A 24,885-nucleotide genomic window follows, 5' to 3' on the forward strand; every position below is an offset into this window, starting at 1 on the left:
TTTGTCAGAGGGGGTCATTGGGGGGACTTGGACCCTAAAATCCCTCTCTATGTCCCTGCAGCAAACATGCGCTCTAATCTCGCCTTTATTAGTCGCTTTAATTCTTTTATTCTAGTTTAATTGGTTCTAGTGAGTCGTTGGAATCTGGAGACCCTCCTCTCTCTCTGTCAGCTTGAACCATGTTGTCCTGCAGCAGCAGCAGGCTGAGGAGGATTAGAGATGCTAACGCTAAGGCTAGCTGCAGTGGGAGGAAACAGAGAGGCGGATCCTGCTGCTTTAAAAGCTGCTCTTTAACGGAGCTGCAGCTTAAACCAGATCCGCAGGTCGGTCTGTGTGTGTGTCGGATCATTACAACAACAAACACGAGCAAACCCGCACATGTTTTCTCTCTGAACACAGCGGAAGTTGGTAAGAAAGTGAATTCAACACTTGTGACTTTTAACATGACAAAGCATGGCGGCTTCATGTTTACTTTCGCTTTGTGGTGTTCCAGTGGGAAGACGAGACGACGCTGCTGTTGTTGTTGTTGTTGTTATGGTGGTGGAAGTGATGCATGATGGGTTTACGGTTTGTTATTGATCTATAGTGCGTCAGTAGGTCACTACAGATGGTCAGCTTTTATTAGCTTTCATTTCAATCCTTAGCAGGCAGGTGGATGTGACTGCACCCTGTTTTACATGTACAGTAGCTGTAATGTGATTATTGTGTCTGTGATCTCATGAGCGTTATTACACAGCTGAGTATCTGATGTGCTATAACAATATAATTGATGTAATTCAAGCTTTAGCTCTTCATGTTATCCCTAAAGACATTTAGAGATCAACTCTATAATTCAGATAATAAGTGGGTATACTGAGTTTAGTTTCTTTACTGTAATTTCATTTAGGCATCGACTACTAATTGATTTGATTGTTAATTAATCTGCTGATTGGTTTCTCAATTAATATTTTGATTCTGTAAAATGTCAGAAAATACTAAAAATGAATGGTCATTACAGATTGCTGAAGCTCAAGGTGATGTCTTGGGCTGTAAATGTGTCGTTTTGTCCGACTAACTGTCTAAAATAAGGCTGCATCAAACGATTATTTTCAATGTCCATTAATCTGTTGGTTTTTTTTCGATTAATTGATTTGTCCACAACTTAAGGATGTTCAGTTTACGGTCACAGAGGAGTAAAGAAACCAGAAAATATTCACATTTAAAAAGCTGAAATCAGAGAATTTGGACTTTTTTTCTTTAAAAAATTAAGCAATTATCAAAATAGTTGATGAATGATTTAATAGTTGAATCGATATTAATTGATTAATCGTTCCAGCTCTAGTTTAAAACCCCAAAATATTCAGTTTACTATCACATATGATGAGAAAAAGCAATAAATATTCCCGTACGAGAAGCTGGAATCCCAATATGTTTGGTATTTTTTATTTAATGATTGAATCTGACAATTAATCTAAGACTGCTGATTATTTTCTCGATTAACTGCCTAATAAAATGTCACAAAGCAGTGAAAAATTCCCAGTGTAATTATCCAGAGAGATTTCCAGAATGCTTGTCTTGTGCGAACAACCGTTCAAAACTCAAAAATATTCACATATGATGACGAAAAAGCATAAAACTTTCACATCTGAGAAGCCGTAACGAGAGAATGGTTGGCATTTTAGCTTGAAAAATGACAGAAATGATGAATCAGCCGTTGTGTTTCAGCTCTAATTTCATTCAAACTCAATCCAGCTCTCTCAGAGATCACGCTCTTATACAATAACTGAATTCATTTCTTGGTCAACAGGCGGGGTCTCAACCAAGAGGCCGATCGCTGCACCTGTGACACCACCTCCAGCCATGACCTCAGGAAACGAGAGCGAGGCACCGCCCACCGTGACGGGCACCACGCCGCAGAACGGAGAGAACAAACCGCCCCAGGCTATCGTCAAGCCCCAGGTCCTCACGCATGTCATTGAGGGCTTTGTCATCCAGGAGGGAGCCGAGCCGTTCCCCGTGTGTGTAAGTGGCCCCGATGTCGGCGTTACTATCAGCGAGACACGACAAACAACCCGTAGCCAACACTCTCTGGTGTACTGCTCGCCTGCAGGGAGCTGTCAGCACGGGCAAACACAAAACCCTCTGTTACTACTACTACTGACAGCTCACAGCTTCTGTGTGACTCAGTCATTAATTTTAGTGAGAGTGTAGCTGAAGGAGCACAGATGGATAAAGGTGTGTGTGTAATGAGCTGCAGCCTCTCAATTATCTCAAGGCATTAAAATCCCTCCTTTAATCTGTGTCATATCCCTTAAAATGTGATGTTATTATAGCGTTTATCCGGTGTATCTATATACATGTTGACATCTTTATTATAATCACTAAAAAAAAAGCTATAGTCGGACTGAACAGCCTTTTGTTCAGGTGCGACATAATGACATGAGCTTGTTGTTAATTCTAGGCTTGGGGCTCACTGCCTCCTACTGGACATGTGGTGTAAATGCACAGTTTACAGTATTTACATGTACTGTATAAGCCCGAACAAGCACAACATAGTCATACTGTTATACAGCATGAATGAGTGCAGTATTTACATTGCCAAGACATTGATATGGTACATTCAACTAGAGCTCATCACTGTATTTATTACTGATTGTTAGTGTTTATTTTTTTGCTATTAATGGATTAGGTGTTTATTCTATGAAATGTCAAAATTGGAGGAAAAAATTACCCACGGTGACATCTTCAAATTACTCATTTTTGTCTAACCAACAGTCCAAAACCCTTTAAGATATTCAGTTTTAAATTATATTAAACGGAGAAAAGCAGCACGTCTTCCCATTTGAGATGCTGGAACCATTTGTGCTTGATTTAATGACTTAATGACTCGATTAACACAGTTGTGCAGCTAATTTTCCGCTGATTGACCAGTTGTTTCAGCACTGTTAAATGCACATTTCCTACTTTGCCAACGATGTCTCCAGTTGTAGTTTAATTATGAAAGTGAGCTCAAAACACGATTATTCTGATTTTCACCATCTCATCAAAAATGTATCAAGGAGATTGATTATTAATTCGTGTTGGTGTAGTCATCGGGATAAACGCATGTAAAGTATGGATGTAAACCACAAGTTTCATCACGATACAATATTATATGGATTCTTTGGACAACAATACGATATTTGCTGATATAAAGTCTGCCACGATACGATTATGATTTGATTCAATTCAGGGGCCTGTGATAGATATGAGACAATATCATAAGCCCATTTAACACAGTCTGTTACATTAACATTAATTCACAAAAGGCAACTTCAAAATAAAGGCGTCTCTTAAAGATGATGTTTTCATTTTGCATTGATGATATTGGATCATTGATCAATGAATCGATATATCAATCCAGATCGATGTATCGTTACACCCCTAATGTAAAGTAGTCTTTGCACTTACTATTGCTTTTGTGATATTATATTGATAATATATTGTGGTATATGTCAGAATTATTGTATTGCGGTCGTTCAAATGAAGCAGTACGACTATATTGTCAGTCACAGTAACCACAGCTTTTTGTACCTTATTCGTGGAGCATGATGTCACTGTTTAGTTTAGGTAGATTTGTAAATATTATCTTCCTGTCACCAGGTGGAGCGTCTGCCCATTCTTATCGACAGCCCAAAGAAGCTGGATCATCAGCTCTCCTCCGACCCCGACAAAACCCCCATCAGCAACGCAGCAAACACCGACTCTGAGCCTGAGGACATGACGGGTGAGACAAAAACTATTACATTATTACAATATTACACACATACTGCACTGTGCTGGCACTAGGGCTGGGTATCGGTACTCGATACCTTTAAGGTATTGACCGAAATAACCCAGTACCGGTGAGCGGATTGGAGCATGGGTGGAAGGAATTTGGATGGAGCGCAGAGCCACCCAGAATGTATCTGTGTGTTGCACACGGTGGCTGCGTATTGTTTCAGACTCGCGTGGTCCAAACATTTCCAATAACTCCAGAGCAGCAGGTCAATTGAGTTAAATTCTTGTAAATGGTTTGTTCATATTTTAATTGTATAGTTTTGTAAAAGTGCATTGTTAGGCACAATGACCGCAATGTTTTTAGTTGCCTCCGCTGCCACTGCGGGGAAAAAAATCATTCATCCGCTTCGTGTTGACATGAAAAGTGACCACACGGTCAGTGTCTCTGTTCATCTTTTCTCTCCATGCCCTTATAAATGCATAATCTATAAACTTGCTCTGTATACTAATTATTGAAGACACAGCAAGCACCCACTGCTGCTCAGCCCTCGTCTCTGTAATCGTCTCAGTCAGTCATCAGACCAAAACTCAAATTGTATTGAAAAGAGATAGATGTAATCATTTCCAAAATTCACAACATGTTTTTATCTTACGAAAATATGTTGCTTTAATATCATATTTGTTGGCGTTTAGCCTTTCAAAAACAACATTTTGCGGTCAAAAACAGTTTGCTCTCCTGCTCGCAGCACACAGAGGACGCATCTATATTAACGGGGCGGTTTAGCAGCAATCCAATGAAACTGGCAAATTTAAAGAAAGTTGATTTAATAAGAAAAAAGACCGGCTCATTTAATCTGATGAACCACTTTATTCAAATTGAGAATTTTATTCGAGGATTATTTTTTTAGGGTAATTTATTTTGTTTCTCTTCCTACAGAAAAAGACCAAGAACCCAAGCTGACATGTGAATACTGTGGCTGGGTCGACTTTGCCTACACGTTCAAAGGCTCTAAAAGATTCTGCTCCATGGTTTGTGCAAAGAGGCAAGTCACCTTTTGGTTTTATGTTTCTTCTCATTTAAACAGTTATGTTATGTGATAAAGCTCTAATTGTGGACCTGTGTTGACAGGTACAACGTGGGCTGTACAAAGCGGATAGGCCTTTTCCGTCCAGAGAGGAGTAAACCGACGAATCGCTGGCGTAGAAGATCTCCGGGCCGCTCCAGTATAGAGGCGAAGAAGCAGGTACACACACACACACACACACACACACACACACACACACACACTCCTTCACTCATCAACACTCTACCTCCCATCAGATACTGCTTCCACTGCACATTTTATACCCTGCACTTTTCACGCCTCCTGCTTTATAATGAACTAAAGCGTCATTTGTGTCAGTGCCTAATTATCTCCCTCTGTTTTTGTAAAGGGTCATTAAGCACTTTATGATCTTTGTCAATGTTTATCGGTGACCAGTAGGAACGGAGAAGCATTAGTAGAGATTTTCTGCCTACTGCACAAATTATATAGACATCGAAAGCAACTGGATTTGCTCATCCTGATCGGAGACTTGGACATTAGCCCCGTTTCGACCGCAGGAACGAGAAACCTTTTAAGGAGCTCGTTGCGTTTCGACCGCGGGGACCAGGGTTTAGATGAAGTTCCGGTGACTTTTTACCCCCCAAAAAGGCCCTTGTCGGGGGGGAATATTTTCTGAAAGTACAGGGACTTTCAGGGTGGAGTTTGCAGGGATGACCGTCGCCGATTTGTGAAACGTACAACTGTACCGCTTCATTCATAAAACAAGGAAGTACTCTAGTATCGATTTTAGGACGAGGGGAGTATTTCTCTTTGTTTGATAATATTAAAAGTAAAGTTAGGCTTTGCTGTCGACTTCCCGACTCATTTTAAAAAAAAGAGAGAGATGGCTCGAGTTAGCTGTTTACCCCTGCAACCACCAGCAGCCCTCGTCACAATGTCATGTGGCTTTTCATACGTCAGCGGACAAATTCGCCTAATCTTCGCAGGTCTTTAGATCGCTGTGGAAACGCAGACAACAATGGGCTGAAGGAACCTTTTAGTTCATTGAAAAGTAGTTCCTGGGACTAAAATTACTATGAACTTCTTGGTGGAAACCGGCTTTAGCACCTCTCGATATCCTGTGACCTGACTTTGCCTTCCTTGAAATACTGAAACTTGTAATGACACAAAAAAGTTAAATTTGTACAATAGGGACACGAACTTTAGATGACACCAAATAATGATACTGATTGTCTTTTTTGGCTGGAGAACAGTCTTTTTAAGGGTTTTATAGCCCAAATGTTCTGAGTTATGTAATGCCTTGAGGGTTGGCTCCTGAACTTCCAGTGGGGGGTGCTTTTGTTTCATGTTTGGACCAGGAAGTGAGTTTTATAACTCAGAGGGTTCAGCACCTGACAAAGTAATTGTCGAGGCGCTGGTATCGATCAAACAGCCCTATCAAATCCCTGCAGGTGTTTTATACTCATTTAACGCTATTGTACAGTATAAATCACACTTATTACCCCCTTTAATCTTTGCTGTGCCTAACACGATGTCCCAGCGGTGTTTTACTGATGAGCCATTCATTTCTCAGATGGCGAGCCTTGACGTCATGCTCGACTGATTTTACCTTTCAGAAGCTGTCCCCGTCGCCGCAGCAGACTCAGGGCGGTTCTGTATCCTCGCCGCATCCCTCGCAGCCCAGTCAGGAGGATTCCAGCCCGTGTTCGGACATGTCCAGCTACGAGGAGCCGCCGTCTCCCCTGTCGGCGGCCAGCTCGGGACCCCTGGCACCGGCTCCGGTCCCGGCTCAGGTCCCCGTCCACCGGCATCCCAGCAGGGCCTCGGATCACGAGGGCTGCGTCGTTAGAGATTCGCCTTCGCTCTGTCAGCGCTTCTTACCCAACGACCCCACCAAGTGGAACGTGGAAGAAGTTTACGAGTTCATCCGTTCGCTGCCAGGTCAGAGGAGTAAACGGAGCATTAAATACACTCTTTCTGCTTATGAATCCTGTTTTTTAGTGTGACTAATTTATACTTCTTCCTCTGCAGGTTGTCAGGAGATAGCAGACGAGTTTCGCTCTCAGGAGATTGACGGACAGGCCTTGCTCCTGTTGAAGGAGGACCACCTCATGAGCACCATGAACATTAAACTGGGACCCGCACTCAAGATCTTCGCACGCATCAACATGCTCAAAGACTCTTAGCAGGAAAAAAGTGTCGTGCATTGATCTTAGTACGTCTATTTGTATGTTTGTGTTTGTGTGAGAGAAGAGCAGTGTGTAAAACTAAACGATGTCATCGTAGCACTGACGACACAGACTGACTGCACTATGACCCCGCCTCCTCCCCACTACTGGTCTGGTTCCCCTTTGAATCTCACTTCAGCCGGCACTCACATTCATCTGCATGTGCTCACTAGCCTTGTAAACTTTGTCATCCTTAGGTGGTTATATTAGAGTTGCAGCTTGAGCACCGAAAGCTATTCGTCTGTGTTTACATTCACTCACGGGTTCAAATCAGGAGCCACAGTGAGATCTGTGCCATATGCTAAAATGTTGATGCACATTAAATGACTGAATATTTTTGCTGTTTACACCTGGTAAAGGATAAGGAAAAGGAACAAGTCATGTAAATGCATGCAGAACACATTGCATTGGGACTGCTATTGGAGCCACTAGACCTGCTTTGGGTGTTGTCTGGCCTACATTGTGATCAGATTTAGGGGTGGGGGGAAAAAATCGATAAAGCATAGCATCGCGATATTTTGCGTGGCAATATTGTATTGATACACAGACCTCAAGTATGCTTTTATTATATTATCTATTATCTTCTTAACAATCTGACGGTGGGCCCGGACGCTATTCTGTCTTTCAGAGGTTGTAGCGGGCTCAATCTTAAAGCTAGAGTGAAGTTACTGGTATCATACGAAACTAAAACACAGAAGGAATCGATTGGTACCAACCATGTCATGTTAGCTAGTCGGGAAGAATGCTAAATAACGCTCCAAAGGAAAAACTGGCATGGCCATTTTCAAAGGGGTTCCTTGACCTCTGACCTCAAGCTATGCGAATGAAAACTCTGTATCTTATTAGATAAAACAGATGTGGACAAACTGCATAATTTGCAGTTGAAAAAAGGTAATATATCGCAATATATCTTATCACAATACTCAGCATATCGCAATAAGATTGTTTCACGACTTAAGTATCGTGATATCGTAAAGATACAAATCGCCCTTTCCTCTGCAAAGCAAATACAAGTAGAGCCCATACAGCCGCATTGCTTTTCTTGACCTGAGACATGCTGTGTTGTGAACCTATTTTGCATTTATTAGATCTGAACATAATGAGGGCAGAATTGCGATAACAAAGAGCGCTTATTAATATCAGGTGTAGATGCACAGGTCTTTATTAAATACTATATCATTATCCAGATAACACGTCTAGATACAGATTCCTTGATAATAGCAGGATTGAATGGGGAAAGAAACGAGGAAGAAAACTAAATGTTGAGAGAACAAGTCGTGCCAAAGTGCACTACAGCTCAGTTGTGCTTGGGTTGAGTCATACTGCAACACGGTCGTCACTGAATTAAGGCATTGAGACAAACGTGAGTGAAGTCTGAATGAATTATTATTATATTATTATTAGAGATGTGTTTTGTACAGTTTTGTTAGTGTGTGAATGAAAGAGAACCATTTCTTCTTTGTGCGTGTGGCTGGCAATGGAAGATTGCATTCATTAATTTTCTCATTTTTATTCAGTAGATGCTCCTTCGCCTTTTCTCACAATAAGATTCTCACGGCTCTGGAATACAAAGACTGAATGCAGAGAAACCGTTTACGCAGCTTCTTATGTGACATTGATTTCCCTTTCATGAGGAACTTGCCAGCTTTTCCTCCTGTAGATTTAAACTGCTTACAAATGATTTTTCACCGCTTTTTCCAAAATAATTTACTAAAATGTGAGATTGATTTCTTGTCTGGGTTTCATAGGAGGACACTAAGTTATCTGAGGAACAATTCGGGTGTGCTGCTCTCTTCGCACAGCCCGACTTTTGGCACTTATTTTCCTTTTCGTTTGCTTTAATGTTATGAGACACTCCACCTAAAGTGAGAGCGGCAGCATTTATGCAGCAATGCAAACAAGTTTATATGTACATAGCAGCTTGATTGAGGAGAAAGACTGAAACTAAGTGTGAAGCTGTTTTTTTTTTGGTTTTTTAAGTTATCCTTGTTTTAAAACAGAAATTTAATTGTGTTCAATATTTTGAAATATGCAAATGTATAAATATCATGGCCCAGGAGTTGTTTTTCTAATGCTTTTTTTTCTAATGAAATATGTTCAAATTTATTTGTGTTTTGTGGCTGTGATGGAAGGTAAACTTTTTTAGATAAGGCTTTGTCAAATGCTTGTATTTATCAAAACAGTTTGTTACACGACATTTTGCAATTATAAATAATTTGCAAATACAGTTCTTTCTTGGGCCGTTTTTTTGTGTGCGTCTGTGTGAAAGAAAAAGTCAATATTAATCTCTTTCTGAGTGACTTGGCAAAGGTATGAAAAAAATCCTGGTTTGTAAAAAAACAAAAACCCAAAGATAATCAGTTTACAATTATATAAAAGAGAGCAAAGCCACAAATTGTCACATTTATGTATTAAGAACCACAAAATGTTTGCATTTTTTTTTTTTTTTTGGGAGAAATCACAATTTGTCTGTCATTGAAGTTTTGTTGATTTATATTATGTTGGTCAGCTAATCTACAGACAATTTTAGCCCTAACCGAATAAGGTAAGATCATCTTTACACATCCCATGTAGATGAAGTACAAAAACTGTCACTAATGTTTCTAAATATTTTTTACCAACTTTACTACAGGGAGTGTAGGAGATATAAAAGATAATAACTAGGGCTGTCAATCGATTCAAATAATTAATTGTGATTAATCACAAATTAATTGCGCATTTTTTATCTATTCAAAATGTTCCTTAAATGGAGATTTGTCAAATATTTAATACTCTTATCAACATGGAAGTGGACAAATATACTTGCTTTATGCAAATGCATGTATATTTATTATTGGAAATCAATTTAAGTGGCAGTAGGCAGTATATTTTTGGCATCATTGTCCAGAAACCCTCACAGGTACTGCATTTAGCATAAAATATATGCTCAAATCATAACATGGTAAACTGCAGCCCAACAGGCAACAACAGCTGTCAGTGTGTCAGTGTGCTGACTTCACTAAGACTTGCCCCAAACTGCATGTGATTATCATAAAGTGGACATGTCTGTAAAGGGGAGACTCGTGGGTACCCATAGAAAACATTTTCAATGACATATCTTGAGGTCAGAGGTCAACGGACTCCTTTGAAAATGATCATGACAGTTTTCCTTTGCCAAAAATTAGCGTAAGTTTGGAGCGTTATTTAACGTCCTTCCGGACAAGCTAGTATGACATGGACCAATGGATTCCTTAAGTTTTCTAGTTTCATATGATGCCAGTATCTTAACTCTAGCTTTAAAACTGAGTTAAAACAAATTGATATTTTGCATTTAGCATTTATAAAAAAAAATATTTTCAGAGATTTTAGGGACAGAATTGTAGAAAGTGTAAAACTGAGGGGGGTCAAGAAAAATGGAAAAATAGAGGTATGTACACCATACATAAATAGTATCTAGAAAAGTGTATAATTGTAATACATTAGTATTGTTTGTGTTCACTGTTCATACTCTGCAGTTTTAACGCACAGAAACGGGACATTTCCAGCTGTTCACTCTTAATTGTCTCATACAATAGACCATTTATACAAACACTGCACTACAATGGGGCGTTCAAACAGGTCCTATGAGTTTTGTTTTGAAAGGCAGTGAGGGACCAGTGACGCGCTGCTGCGTCAGAAACCTACAGCACTGACCACGCCCACTGTTTTCATTTGAGAACGGACCAAACCAAATGAAGCCGTCGTCTTTTTCTGTATTTTCATAGAAATTATTAATATTAAACCTTTCAATGCCGTTTGTGTCTACATTTTGTCATTTGGTAACACGGTACAATCGCACATACATGTTTAGATTATGTGTTAAAACGATAACAAACGCTGTTAATGTTTGAGTCCCCCTATATCCTTATCAGAATGGTTTAGCCCAGATTTAAACTTGAAGGTGGGTGTTGACTGACTGACTGTAGGAGACTGTAAACACCAGAAACATTAACAGAGTTAGAGTTTCTGTAACTTTTCTCTTAGTAAACTCGCGTTTTTCATATTTTTAAGTCTTAATAAATTCACTGAAATACCAACGACAGGTAAGTTAGTCTACAAAAAGTGTCTAATTGTCGTCACTGTGCTATTTTAGGCTTGTTTTTGATCATGTGGTGACATTGTTGTACTTAACCGTAGGTATGTATGACCTTTGCTTTTTTCAGTGGTGGAATTATAGATATAAAACAATGTTTATCTATATAAAACAGTGTTTTATATTTATTTTTTTATTTTTTTATTTTGCACAATTTAAGACTATACAACATAACAAAAAAATTAATTAATAATATAAAGTGCAGGAAGAGGCAAAAAACCCACTGGGCTTATCTGAAGCCTCCACCTAGAGACACGATTAATATAAAGAAATAATATGACTCAAAATTGTACTTAAATAAGTAAATGTACTTAGTTACATTCCACCACTGTGTATGTATGATCTGAGTATTTCCATTTTCTGCTATTTTATCTATTACTAATAAACTAAACCTTTAAAACTACAAGTCGGTAGAAAATGAGCATTTAAAACTGGAAGTTGTTAGACAGAAAGTAGTATTTGGGTAGAATGAAGTTTTATATATTTATTTTGGTCCATCCCTAGTTTCCTGTTAGTATACAGTGAGAGTTGGGGTCTTTTATTTTGAAAACCATCCTGAGCTTCCTGTTAAGGGGCTTTTCATTGCAGAGTAATCACAGGTGTAATTAATAACAGTAATTATGCACAAGCTACCCAGCCGTATAACATTATACATTTTTTACAATTAGCTCCACCTTTACACATGAATGCATCCATAATTAACTGTACAGTAATGCAATATTATAATGTACTTTATGTATGAATATTTCTACACTGGTATTGCTACTTTTACTTAATTATCTATGTATTCTTCCACCATTTTTTTTTCAACTGTAAAATAATTTTTTAACTGCCATGATAGCACCTTTGTTTATTTATAATATTTTTAGGGCTGCAACTAACAATTATTTTCATTGTCAATTAGTCGGCAGATGATTTTCTCTCAATGTGATTATAATGATATTTAATTTACTATCAAATATGACAAAAAAAATCCAACTATCAAAATAACTACTACTAACTAATAACTATCAAATCTTTGGCAATTTTGCTTGAATAATCACTAAAATGATAAATCAATCATATCGGAACTAGTTGATTGATTTTCTGACGGTTGAGTAATCGATTAATCTGCTAATAATTACAGCTCTTAATATGTTTAATTGTACACATTGTGACCAAGCTCTGTTGAGTTACTGAGTAATTTAAATGTCTAGACTTTTGCTGAAATGCCAAATCAAAGAGATGAGGATGCTGATGATTCCCCTGCTGACCTTCCCTGTCTGGAAAAACTTGACTCTCCCACAGGTATGAAGCTTTATTATGGCAGTTATTGTGTTCAGGCACGTTCAGGGACCATTAGTAATTGAATTATTACCACCGTGGCAGCTTTAATTATCTGAGGGTGTGTGTGTCCTGTCTTTGGTGTCAGGGAGCCCACCCACCGCCTCATTATCCAGTCTGATGGAGCTGGAAAATTGTGTTTCCAACCTGAACCTCGCACATGAGATAGTGCTGAATGGAGACTTCTGCTTCAAACACAGGAGCCCTCCTACAGACAGGCAAGAAAAAACACTCTGCCACAGCGAAAGTGACCTTGGTTATTCTTATTTCCAAAATTAATTGAGAGTTAAGTCTCTTTTGAGCTGTTTTGTTTTTTAAAACCGTTTTTCCTTCTGTAGCCTGGAGGGCAGAGTGACGGAGATCGTTCACCGGGCGTTTTGGGACAGTCTTCAAGAGCAGCTGAACAGCGATCCTCCAAACTACAGCCATGCTGTCATTCTGCTCCAGGAAGTCAAGACTGTAAGTGTGTACGGCATCACATCAGAGGCATTAGTAGCAGAGGAAGATGTTCTACTGAGACCTCTGACCCCATTCATTCTCATATGCTTTGAAGATCAAAACAGAGTGTATACTGTGTGGACAGATGACAACATAAACACACAGTCAGAGCTGTTATTCACAGGAAAATAAACATAAAGCAGGAGATCTTGCAGATGAAAAACATACTTGTCAGTAGTGGTGTAGTGGTTGTTGATGAGGTGGGTGTACTACTAGGTAGATGGGTAGGTTACGTTAGGTGTCTGAGGAGGAAGTGGCTATACTCTCTCTCCTTTATATTCCAATGTATTTTTTGCTGATAAGTGGGTATAGTGTAAACCACCAGAAAAAGAGGGTTATACCTCATATACCTGCGTAAGCCCTGTACTACAGTGCTTGTGCTCTCACAGCAACATCGTTTCTAAATGACCTCACACATATTTTTGGCATTACTGTTTTTTTTTTGTTATTTACCAGCCAACATGTACAGTAACTGTTTTGAGATAAAACAGCCAATAATATTGATCTGTTGATTTTAGGGGTTATATTTTTAATTAATTGGCTAAACTTAAATTTTCTGTATGTAAACTTCACTAAAGGCCACCTCATATATTTACCTTTAGATGCTTCAGTCCCTGCTGCTGCCCGGTCACGTCAGACTGAGATCCCAGCTGGACGAGGTGCTGGACATGGAGCTGATCCAGCAGGAGGTCGATCACGGAGCTCTGGATCTCCACCGACTGGCAGGATACGTCATCAACACCATGGCGTCTTTATGTGCACCTGTGCGGGACCCAGCGATCAGGGCACTGAGAGACCTCCGGGACCCTGTGGAGCTCCTGAGGTGAGATGCAGGTTAACACCATTTTAAAGCTTGTGTCTACTATGGATAAATATATATATATATATATATATATATAAATAAACTGTTTATTTGAGAAGTTTTTGACTTTCAGTTCATTGAAGGTTTTCTTCTTCCTGTAAAGCACTGCTTCCGTTTTGAGAAGTGCTACATAAATAAAGTTTGCCTGCTTGCATTTGTAATTTTTCCGAAAAAGCTGTCTCACCCAAAACTGATTCCCCTGCCCCCCCCTCAGGGAGATCTTCCGCGTCTTGGGCCTGATGAAGACCGACATGGTTAACTTCACCATCCAGAGCCTGCGGCCTCACCTCCTGCCGCAGGCCGTGCAGTACGAGAGGGCCAAGTTCCAGCAGATCCTGGACAAGCAGCCGGGTGAGTAAGGGTGTTTAAATCTCTATACCTGACTTACTGCTGCAGTGTGAGTGACAGATGATAAAGGTGACTCTGCGACTGTGAAATTTATTCTTTTCAATTAAACTGATTTTGACCCTTGTTGCTCTGAAGCACCGTTTCCAGCTTCTCGTAGATTAAGTGAAGAGCTTGACAGCCAATCAGTGACCTCTGGCTCGGATAGCTTGTCTAAGTATAGCTGGCTAATTAGAGATTTTCTAAAAAATTAATCCTCCTAAATACATTTTGTTAGCAAATGAATTAATGTGGTTAATAAGTATCAATAATGTTCTATTCATACAAGTAATGTTTTAGTTTTTATTGCAGAAGGTGTCTGTTTTTTGAGAAGGTAATTCTTGGTACAGATGCTGTGAGAGTGAAGCAAATGTGCTGTGAGCATAATTGAACTGGTTTTAGTCCTCATCCTCCTTAGGGAGTGTCTGTTTCACTCACAACCCCGTGTGACTCCTCTGGTAATTCAGTGTCATTGCAGTAGAGCTTAATCATGTGTAACTGTTATCTTTAGAATATGTAATTTACTGTTTGTCTTCAGCTTGTTTGGACGATACCACCGCTTGGCTTCAGGCAGCAGCGTCCGAAGAGGCGGCGGCCGTCAGAGCTCGGTCTGAGTCTCCCAGTCCTGACAGCCGAGGTCCCGTCAGCGCCGCCGCTGTCCTCAACCAGGCCTACATGCGTCTGCTACACTGGGACCCCCAAGACCAGAAATATCCCGAGGTCAGCTGCAGCCTGCAAAACATTACATCACACTACACTTTGCCTTTTCATTTGAGTAATATTTTATTGATTATCAGGAAATATTCATTCTCCTCCTCACCCCGCTGCATGTCAAAGCACATTAGAGCTCATGCAGCACCTTTCCAGTCTGATGTCCTGACGCAGCACTGTCAGACGAACTCAAGTACTCCTTCGTCAACATCACCCATCATGTTTCAGATGTGTTCATTTGAACTGATGTTAAACTCCATGTTACTTAATACATTTAATTATATAAACAATGTCTTCATAATATAATTAAACTAGCAATGTTTAGGTGGTTTAGTCAAGTTTGCTGATGCTGAAAGTTTCAAACTTTTATCCATTTCTTTTAGCTAACAATTTCACCTTTATATTTATTACATTAGCCATCTATTTTAACGTTTTATCCATTAAGCTACTTTTAGCTATTTCAGCGATTTTTGTCCATAACTTTTAGCCAACAATTTTAAACATTTATCCATTTCTTTTAGCTCACGGTAACCAGACGTAACCAGACAAGCTGACGTGTCCCGAGTCCCGACAAATATCTGTAAAACAGATTAAAAAAAAACGGTTTTCAACAGTCACTAACAAATTGTCCCAGTTTTCACCACAATTAAAATAACAATATTATACTTACATAGACGTTTATCATGTTCCACTCATTAATTACCTCGGCTAAGGCCGAAGGCCTAAGAAGGAGGTTATGTTTTCACCGGCGTTGGTTCGTTGGTTTGTCTGTTAGCAGGATTACTCAAAAAGTCTGCAATTGATTTGAATGAAATCCATTTGATTTTGTTGGCGATCCGGATAACGATCCGGATTCAGGAATTTTGTTAATGATTCCGATCAGCCAGCCATTTTTTGTATTTTATTTAGATTTTTTAATCAAATTGTAATTTTTTTTTTTTTTTTAAATTAGCCAAGCTACTGTACAATTTTTCCACGCACCTGGCAAATGTCCAATTACCGGTTGAGAATCACTGTCGCGTACCCAGTGAAACTTTTCATATCCAAAATCCAGTGTGTTATCATCTAGATGTAGCTGTTGTTTTTTTTTGGATAGGCTCTTATTTAAGCTGCAAATTCCCTGTGATTAACCATTTGACACGTGACCCTGACCTGCACACACACAGACTGTGCTGATGGACCGAGCCCGCCTGGACGCCCTGGGCCAGCGGCTCCAGATGCTGGTCGTGGAGGCGTCGGTGCTGCTGCTGACCAACGCTCAGTGTGGGGGTGCCGTTTTCTCCCTGCAGGGGTTTGTAGGTAAACTCAGGCAGTCCATCACTGCCCTGCTGGAGGGCAGTCACACCAGGTAAGAGGGGGATGTGGTGATGCATGTACTGGCTGTCATGGGGAACAGGTATCGTATGAGAAGGAAACCAATGGAGGCGACAGGAGGCAACTAGCTTGTCAGAACAGATCCAGCTAACCTCATTCTTTCTTTTCAAGAGAAGCCCCGTCATGATTAGTGGATAAATGTGGAACAGCAGCTTGTGGTATTCAAGGCCTGCTCACACTCCAAGCTGCAATAAAAATGTAGCACGGGCTACTTCTCCTCTTAATCACCTTTATTAACATGTCATTCTACTTAATCTAAACCTGAGAGACCCAGATGTTATTAAAGACCCTTATTTACTGACTGCCACGAGTCCCAGGATTAAATTCATAGGCCTGTGACCTAACACACATCTAATGAACTCTGCAGGTAATTTGTCTCATGTTGGTTTCTGGTGCTGCAGGGAAGCTGACCTGAAGGGGGCGTTGCTTGGGCTCGGGGAGACAGTGCTGCAGCTGGTGACCGAAGCTGTGAGCGGCCAGGGAGGAGCAGCGATGCCTCAGGAGAGCCAGGATCTGCTGAAAGGACAAATATCTGAGCTGTGGAAGGACAGCAATCCTGTCCGCACACTCATAGGTCAGGCTGAGCACAAGAGGGCTACATCAATGATTCATTGAAATACAAATGGGAGGGAAATGGTATTAATCCACATATTAGATTTTAGTTTCTAAGTATTCATAGCTGGATATTGGTGGTTGTTATTTTTATTTCATTTAAGGTGTGGTTTCAACAATTCTGTTTTTTTTGTCGATGCACCATTTTCACTCGACAAGAGAAACATGCCTTGCAAGTCATTATTGATTATTCCACCCATTACTTTCTCAATTGACAGCTACTGTACGTATGGTGACATCCTCACATCGATCGTTTTCCCCAACCAACAGTCCAAAACCAAAGAATATTCAGTTTGCTCTCATATATGACAAAGAAAAGCAGCAGATCTTCACATTTGAGGAGCTGGAACCGGAGGATGTTTGGCATTTTTTCTTGCTTGAAAAATGATTAATTTGATGATCAAAATAGTCACAGAATAATGCGGTATATGGTAGTATATTTTAATCAGTAGGAGAGAACATGCGTTATAATGTCATTTAGTTTTGGTTATCACATGTCCACATGGATGTTTTTAAACTTGGATTTGTGCTGCTGCAGAGAGCTGACTTCTTTCCTTCTCTCTCTCCCTCCACCCCCTCATCCCTCTCTCCATCAAACACAGGGGAAAGGGTTCAGGGCTTCCTCCAGGCAATGCTGCAGGGCGGCCTCGCTAAAAGGAGTCCAGAGCTGCCCGCTCCCCTCAGGCTGGTGAGCGCCGAGCTAGCCGAACTGGGGACGGCCTTTGGGCGAATCGTCCACTTCAACCGAACGGTCTTTGGTCCTTTCTACGCACCCATCCTCAGGAAACTGCTGTTCCCACCAGGAGAGGCCGAGACCGGTGAGGACTCACGCTAGGCTGAGGGCGACCCACACAAAAGCGGGTGACCTTAATATAAGATGCCATTTGGCACTGAATGTGTAGCTATAGAGTGTAAATACAGTAAATGTTTAAGGGAAAGACATGAAAGAAAAAGTTGTATATTATTATATTTTTTCAGGTGTTTAACAAAAAAGTCTGACTCACAAATTCAACTCAACAAATTTTGTAAAACAAAATGAGAAACGGTTTTCACCCGGACAAGAGTAACAAATAGTTTGTAGTGTGTTAATGAAAAGAGTCATAACAAGAGACTGATCATGAAATGGCTTTGAAAAGAATTTCCTGATAAAAACACATTTGTTGGTTTAACTTCATCTCAAGATAAACACCCTCAGGAAAAACATCAAGTACCAAAGATTATGCTAATAGTTTGTAAATAATACTTATGTAGCTAGTTTCTCTTCTTTAACTTTATGTTGACAGATGTTTATGTATAATTTACCAAAGACTGCACTTTTTATGATTCTTTTTTTTTTTTTGCACGTTTGATTATAAACCAAAAATATACTCAATGTTTCCCCTAGAGTAGTTGGTATTAGTGGGGGGTGTGTACCAAACAGGTGCTTATTTGTATATAAAGTATATATCAAATTGATTAATTTTCCATTTTTCGACAGCCCTGATTCACTCCACTAAACAAATCAAAATACTGATATCAAAACTCTGTAAGGCATCACCGTTCACCTCGGTGAATTTAAAACAATATTCTGGGAGAACTATTACTGGATACACTTATACCGGGCGAAGCTAAACACAAAACCAAACAAACTGAAAGCTTAAAGGTGCTATTGATAACATTGATAACATTCAGCCACTAGATGTTCCATTGCATTTATCTTACAACAGATGGTTGCCAGTTTGTTGGACAACCTGCATATTTTATGGTGGAGTGGAGTGAGACTCTTTGATGAATCTTTTATGGTAAAGTACTGAAGTCATTTTGCAACATGTAGCTATAGGTCTACATTAGGTGTGTGTGTGTGTGTGTGTGTGTGTGTGTGTGTGTGTGCGCGGCACCCCTTCCCCTGCTGCCGTAGTTTCAGCTGGGAGATCAGCTGGGAGATCAGCTGTTCTAGCGCGAGGCATTGTAAAACACACTTCATTCAAACTCGGCAGAAACAAAATAAAACTCACCAAAATCGTCTTGGTTAGTCTTTCCAACAATCACCAACCCCGGTTCAGTCGGCTACCCTAAATCCCCTCTGATATACATCTTTGTTATACATTGAGGGAACTATAACGTTTAATTTAAATTATTTGTCTGAATAAAAATGTTTTCATTAGCACCTTTAAACAGAGCGCTTCAGATTACTCTCTTGAAACCTGCAATTTTGTAGTTTTTCTTATTACTCAAGCGAGTTTCAGGAGTCAGATAGCATATTTTCATATTGTACGAAATTAAATAATGAATGAATATATTATAATTTGCAGAATGGTTAGCATATGGGATTTGCATCCATAAAACATGCTGCTATGGTCCTTTAACAGCTCCGAGCAGAACTGATGACAAAACTTGTGCGAGTCACAGAGGTAAGCATTTTCTGAAACATCAAATTCTTGGCAATCTTTTCAAATGGTCTTTTATCAACATTTCCTGCTGTTTTGAAGGTATACATACAGTCGGTTTCGTGTCATAGTTGGTGGCGTGGTTTAGGGCTGAGTAGTTGTGGGGGAAACAATCCTTTTCCACCACCTGGATATGCTAGGAAAGCGCAGTTTTTAATATCATAAATTTACGTACAAAAGTGCCATGTCTTATATAGAGTCCTTGTCCTCACTTGACAAAGAACGTTACATACAAAAAGTAGACAGAATCTGAGTAGATTATTGTCCATGTCTTATAAAAGACTGCGCAAATTATCCAACTAAATGGCCCGAGTGCCATTCCCAGATATTTTCTGCTATATGGGTGAATCGCCTGGTGAGTGACATTTAATCAGTATATGATGAATTAAACCTTTATAATATAAATACCCTACAGCCATTTAATGTTATGATATAATTAACTTGAATATTTGAGGGAACTTCATGCAGTTTCAAGACAGTAGCAACGCTAATGTTACTCAATGCCATTAGCCTATGTTTTGACATGTGCAATATCACGTAGGGATTTACACACAGTGCAACCGCAAGAACTGCAGTACCTTGGAGGCTCACAACTTCTTCACCAGTGGCTTTGCGGAGGTTGCAATCCATCACAAAATGTCTAGGTCAGACACTTATCTGTTTTGTTGTGATGTGAAGCCATCCTGGAGAGTGACAGAAAAGCTTCATCAGACCTGGGTTGCTCTACAGGGGGATGGTACAATCCTGACGGTCTCCTATCAGATTCTGTCTCTGTTAGGTAAAATATAAAACTTTAGGTTCAGATTTTTACGTTTATTTGACATGCAGAAATCCACACAGCAGCTTTTGAGCATGGCAGCGAATGCTTTGTTTTCCCCCACGGTGTAAACCGGATGTGACGTTTTGTGGGCATTGCCAAGAATGCCGACTATGTATTTTCAGAATACTCAAAGCTTCCTTTAACCATATAAATAAAAGAATATTTAGTATTTTGCACCATAAAATAGATTTTTAACCAGTTTCTGAAACTGCAACTAGATTTACTAGTCCAGGTAGCCAGAAATATCACAGCACCTTGCACATATGTTATGGCACAAGTTACTGTACTGTATATAAAAATAGAATCTAATGGAAAGTAACATTATTATAAACAAATATAACTGACGTAAAACTTTGTATTTTTTTTATTTACATAGTTAGAAGAGAGGATTCTGGAAATACCATCAACACAACAATAATGATCTGGCACTTTAAGAAATCAGATGCTTGGCTCTGTGACTTGAATGTAATTTAACACATGGTACTCACAAACTGGGGCTAATTGCTGGGTGAGATTAGAAGTCGCACCATTCACTAATCACTACAGCAGGGGAAACACTGATAGTATAATTGTACATTATAATTACCATATTGATATGTTGTTGCTTTGAATTTTAAACAGCTGGTGTAATGTTTTCCTTGTGTTTTACTTTTTAACCATAAAACAAAATCAATGCTGACAACAGACTTGAGAGGGATTCTTTTGTCATTGTATTATTTAATTTTTCATTAATATAATATTGCTTTGAAATTTGAAACAGTATCACATTTTCATTGACAAACCATACTCTGTCCACAAACATGGGCAAAGCATTGTATGCTGGTACAGTTTTTTTTTCTCTACACTTTGTTACATTTCTGTTTTACCTTTAATAACTCCCACAGTTACTATCTCAGTCCAATAGACCTGGATCAATAGAAATGCTCATTAATGGTCTATATATCATTAATGGTCTACCGTGCTCTAAACATTACAGTACCTACAGGACGAGATCAGAAAGTCACATGGAGGCCAGGAAATAGACCTGACCCTTTTCTGACTGACCTCTCTCTCTCAAGACAGGAGTGATACACAGGTCCTGTTTAGCCATTGATGTGGGACAACAGGTTACCTTTTCGTCTGTGTGTTGGGGTTTCATATCGGGGCAGTGGAGGAGCAGGGGGATATACAGAGTGAGATCTAAATGTCAGAGTAGTAGCGCTGGTTGGCCCTGCGTTGCATAAGGCTTACCTCTCGTTTTTCTCTCCCTCTACCTTTTTTCCACTGCTCTGCCCACTAAACTCAACACACACACACTCGCATCGGGCTGCTCCCCTTCAACTCACAGCTTGGTATCCGGAAACTTGAACGTTGGGGTGAGCTACACAAGGAAAACACCAAAATGTTAAAAAAGACTGGTACATGCACAGCCAAATCATGCCACCAAAACTTGCTTTAAATAGCTGCTGCTCATTAAAGTGTAATGCTTTTATATTATGCATCCATACTGGAGCAGGTTGTCTTGGTGACATACAAAAATGGAAGAACATACGTGACAAAAATGCTGGGAGGAATGACAACAATGGAGACGTTGAGGGACGAGGATGGATCGCTGTGATGGCGTGTGACGAAGAGAGGAGGGAACATAAAAAGCGAATGGCGGATGAGTGAGAAGAGACGAAGACACTGCTACAGTACATACAGAGACTGCTCAGGCCAAGTGCATCAAAGGGTACAAAAAACACAAAAAACACTGCCAACATGCATCGTCAGTGGAAGCTAACAGTCAGAACAGAGTGGCAATGACACAGCCACGGTACCGCACACAAGTCAGTCTCCAGACACACTATCTGCTGGAGAGGAGCTCAATACCTCACATCTCCTGCTGCAGCACACAGAAAACAAGGACGGTGGACAGTGATGTAACAGCAACGGTCCAAACTCCCATGAGGACAGACAGAAACAAGGCATACAGCACGCACAGTAGGTAGTGCACACAGGGGAGGACCCACAGATATGTGTCGACTCCACAACGAGCATTTTTGAGTCACAGTGCAGCAAGGAAATTCTTTAAAAAAATAAATAAATAAACTCATGTTTTCTCAGCATAGCAAATCCATTCGCATTAACACGACACCAGAGCAACACTTAGATTTGGCTCTTTTAATGTAGTGGAATTAAATCTTTTCACTGCCGTTTATTTTCAAGTGACATACTTTGCATGTACTGTACCTAATTCTAAATTGGTGTGAAGCAGCATGGATACCTACCCATGTAATCATGATAATAAGATGCTATGTTGGGAAAAATGTGCACCAAATTGTGCTCCAGGCTCATTAATATACGAGTCAAATGAAATCGTGTTGTGGATCCAATGTCAGTACACTCACTATGCTTGTGTAATTCAGTTTGGTGGTATTCTCTTTGTCTTGGGTTTGTTGGGATCCTTCTAGATCCCGTCTTAATCGCTCTTTCCCAAAGTATTTCACTCAGCCCCCGTCTATCAAAAAGTATCACAAAATGCACTAATGTCCTATTTGCACCGTAAGAAAAGAAAATAAGGTATTAAAAGGGATAGTGCCACGTTTTTAACACAGTGTTATTTTCTTTTTTTTTAAATTGACAAGAAGAAGATGCTGTGATTTGCAGTCTCTCGATGCTACCATGAATGCTGAGAGACTGCAGACAGGGCGGTACAAAGGCCAGAGCAAAGACTCTCATCTGGACAAAACTGTACCATCATGAGAACAACATCATCCCAGCCAGTCACAGTCAGTTTCACACCAGGAAATCAGAAGTGTTGTCTTTTTTTTTAAAGTCTTTTAGAAGCAAGGGGGAGGCGTGCAGTTGTTGGGTGGTGGTGGTCGGGGGGAGGTGGGGGCTTTAGTTGATTATAGATAACCGAAATGACGTAAGGCTGTTGTCCTCGGTAAAGTGTAGGAAAGTTGTCCTCCTGTGTGTGTGTGTGTGTGTGTGTGTGTGTGTACGAAGGTTCAGTTCTTGGTCCGTTTGAGTTCAGACATCAGTGATCGATTCACGACCAATCCATCGTGTTGTTATGAGTATTGTACAAATGCGTAGAAAAAAAAACAGGTTCTTTGCTGCATGTCGCTGTTTTGTCTTTCATTGATTTAATTGTCCGTCTTGCATCCCATGCTAGCAAAGCAGCCTCCTCATAGTGCCTCACAGTGGTAGATGCCTGGTAAGACAGGACAGGCTAAAGATGGAGAAAGAAAAATATATATATAACTGTCTTGAGGCAAAACAACAAAACAATTCAGAATTCTTTAAATAAATAAAAGTGATGTTGAAATTTTTTTTTTTTAAAAAAGGAATCATGCTTTTATTTTATTGACTAAGCCTTTGATCTGTGCGATATGAAAAGGGCACGTTAAAGGAAAAGTTCAACGTTTTGGGGAAAATGACAGACAATATTGATACCACTCTCACATCTGTACGGTAAATATCAAGCTGCTGCCAGCAGCCGGTTAACTTGGGTTAGCACAAAGACTGAAAACAGATCTGTCCGAATCTAACTACCAGCACATCTAAAGCTCACTAATTAACATTTTATATTTAATTTGTTTAATGTATCCTGTATTTTCTTTATAATTTTACATCGCAATGTCTGCTGTATTAGCCGTGTGTTTACTACGTGTTTATTTGCCTCTAGAGTGGGAAAGTGAAATCGGATCACAGTAGTCACTCAAGACGCATGTGGAGACACATGTTAACGACAGGTCTGAGCAGGTGGTATTGGTAGCAGGATTTTTTTTTTTACCTTTGGACAGAGCCAGGCTAACGGTTTCCATGTTTCCGGTCTTTATGCTAAGCTAAATTAGCCAGTTTCTGGCTGTAGATTCATATTTACTGTACAGATGTGAGAGTGGTATCAATATTCTCATCTAACTAAAACAAATAAGCGCCTTTCCACAAAATGTTGAACTCTTCCTTTAACAGTTTAACACACTGACCCTTTTTGTATTACACACAAGTTTGTAGTTTACTCAATATCGTAACCTTTCCGGAAATTAAACTTAAGCCAATGTGTTGTCTAGATACAGGGTGAAATAAAAAATGAGCATGCTCGTTTTGCCTGCAGAGAATCAATTTAAAGAATGGCCTGAAACAGAAGAAGAAGAAGAATAAAGATGCAACCTTTGGGAGCTATCGGGGATTTGGAGGCAGATGCAAGTTGAGGAGGAGGAGGATGAGGAGGAAGAGGCAGTTTGGTTGAGAGAGCAGGGCCACTGTAAAAATGAGATCAGTCCAGGATCATCCGTTCCAGGGCTCCGCCATTGGCTGCAGCAGCAACAGGCGAGGGAGGCTGCCGGGGGGTGTCGGGGAGGCACGGGAGAGAGAGCCGCGGGAGTGTTTGTCATGGCGGGTAAAAGAGGTTGGTGTGGGTCGCTGGGCAGGGCAAAGGAGGGTGCAGGAGTAAGCTGCCCTGAGGGATGCTATACCATCACAGTGAGAAGGCACGGGGCTCGCATGAGTAAAGGTGTGCGTGTGTGAGAGAGAAATAAAGAACCGGATGCAGAGGGGAGAGGAAAGTACGAGGGGGTGCAGAGGAGCGGCTGTGGGGATCCGGCCTCAGAATATGGTGGTCTCGTACTTGGTGCTGACGGGGCGCCTGTGGGTGTCCCGCTGATCCAAGAGCCAGGTGGTGCTGCCCAGGGAGTGCATATCGGCGTCCATCTCCAGGGGGTCGATCTGCCGGGGAGGAGGGAGGGAGGAGGGACGAGAGGAGGAGGGCGTGAGACGGGGCGGCAG

The 24,885-nt window shown here is 40.3% G+C and overlaps 3 protein-coding genes across 10 annotated transcripts in view; 2 read left to right on the plus strand and 1 right to left on the minus strand.

Annotated features, from left to right (window-relative positions):
• The window catches only part of phc2b (polyhomeotic homolog 2b (Drosophila)), a 43,061-nt gene extending 33,827 nt beyond the window's left edge, over positions 1 to 9,234 (plus strand). Inside the window, exons 10-16 of one of the 2 annotated variants that reach the window (XM_074639888.1) lie at positions 1,787 to 2,001; positions 3,622 to 3,745; positions 4,676 to 4,781; positions 4,868 to 4,982; positions 6,401 to 6,725; positions 6,816 to 6,999; positions 8,533 to 9,234. In XM_074639888.1, coding sequence (XP_074495989.1) covers positions 1,787 to 2,001; positions 3,622 to 3,745; positions 4,676 to 4,781; positions 4,868 to 4,982; positions 6,401 to 6,725; positions 6,816 to 6,970 — 1,040 coding nt within the window. In that variant the 3' untranslated portion in view covers positions 6,971 to 6,999; positions 8,533 to 9,234. Of the gene's footprint in view, positions 1 to 1,786; positions 2,002 to 3,621; positions 3,746 to 4,675; positions 4,782 to 4,867; positions 4,983 to 6,400; positions 6,726 to 6,815 lie in introns of both variants that reach the window. The other variant, XM_074639887.1, reaches the window with a different exon arrangement.
• Positions 9,235 to 10,924: 1,690 nt separating this feature from the next.
• On the plus strand, positions 10,925 to 20,810 carry LOC141770500 (T-complex protein 11 homolog). Its single transcript, XM_074640071.1, has 10 exons — positions 10,925 to 11,073; positions 12,320 to 12,410; positions 12,535 to 12,664; positions 12,785 to 12,905; positions 13,547 to 13,767; positions 14,021 to 14,157; positions 14,729 to 14,910; positions 16,068 to 16,249; positions 16,677 to 16,849; positions 17,490 to 20,810. The coding sequence occupies exons 2-10, from the start codon at positions 12,332 to 12,334 to the stop codon at positions 17,720 to 17,722; spliced, it is 1,458 nt and encodes a 485-aa protein (XP_074496172.1). The 5' UTR covers positions 10,925 to 11,073; positions 12,320 to 12,331; the 3' UTR covers positions 17,723 to 20,810.
• The window catches only part of anks1ab (ankyrin repeat and sterile alpha motif domain containing 1Ab), a 50,769-nt gene continuing 44,508 nt past the window's right edge, over positions 18,625 to 24,885 (minus strand). For 2 of the 7 annotated variants that reach the window (XM_074640029.1, XM_074640002.1), the window contains 2 exons: positions 24,728 to 24,825; positions 18,625 to 21,493 (listed from right to left, as the gene is read on the minus strand). In XM_074640029.1, the coding sequence (XP_074496130.1) occupies positions 21,415 to 21,493; positions 24,728 to 24,825 (177 nt within the window). In that variant the 3' untranslated portion in view covers positions 18,625 to 21,414. Of the gene's footprint in view, positions 23,330 to 24,567; positions 24,826 to 24,885 lie in introns of those variants that run through there. The other 5 variants (XM_074640048.1, XM_074640012.1, XM_074640059.1 and 2 more) reach the window with 3 other exon arrangements.

This window comes from Sebastes fasciatus, chromosome 1, assembly GCF_043250625.1.
Source record: "Sebastes fasciatus isolate fSebFas1 chromosome 1, fSebFas1.pri, whole genome shotgun sequence".
Classification (NCBI taxonomy): Eukaryota; Metazoa; Chordata; class Actinopteri; order Perciformes; family Sebastidae; genus Sebastes; species Sebastes fasciatus.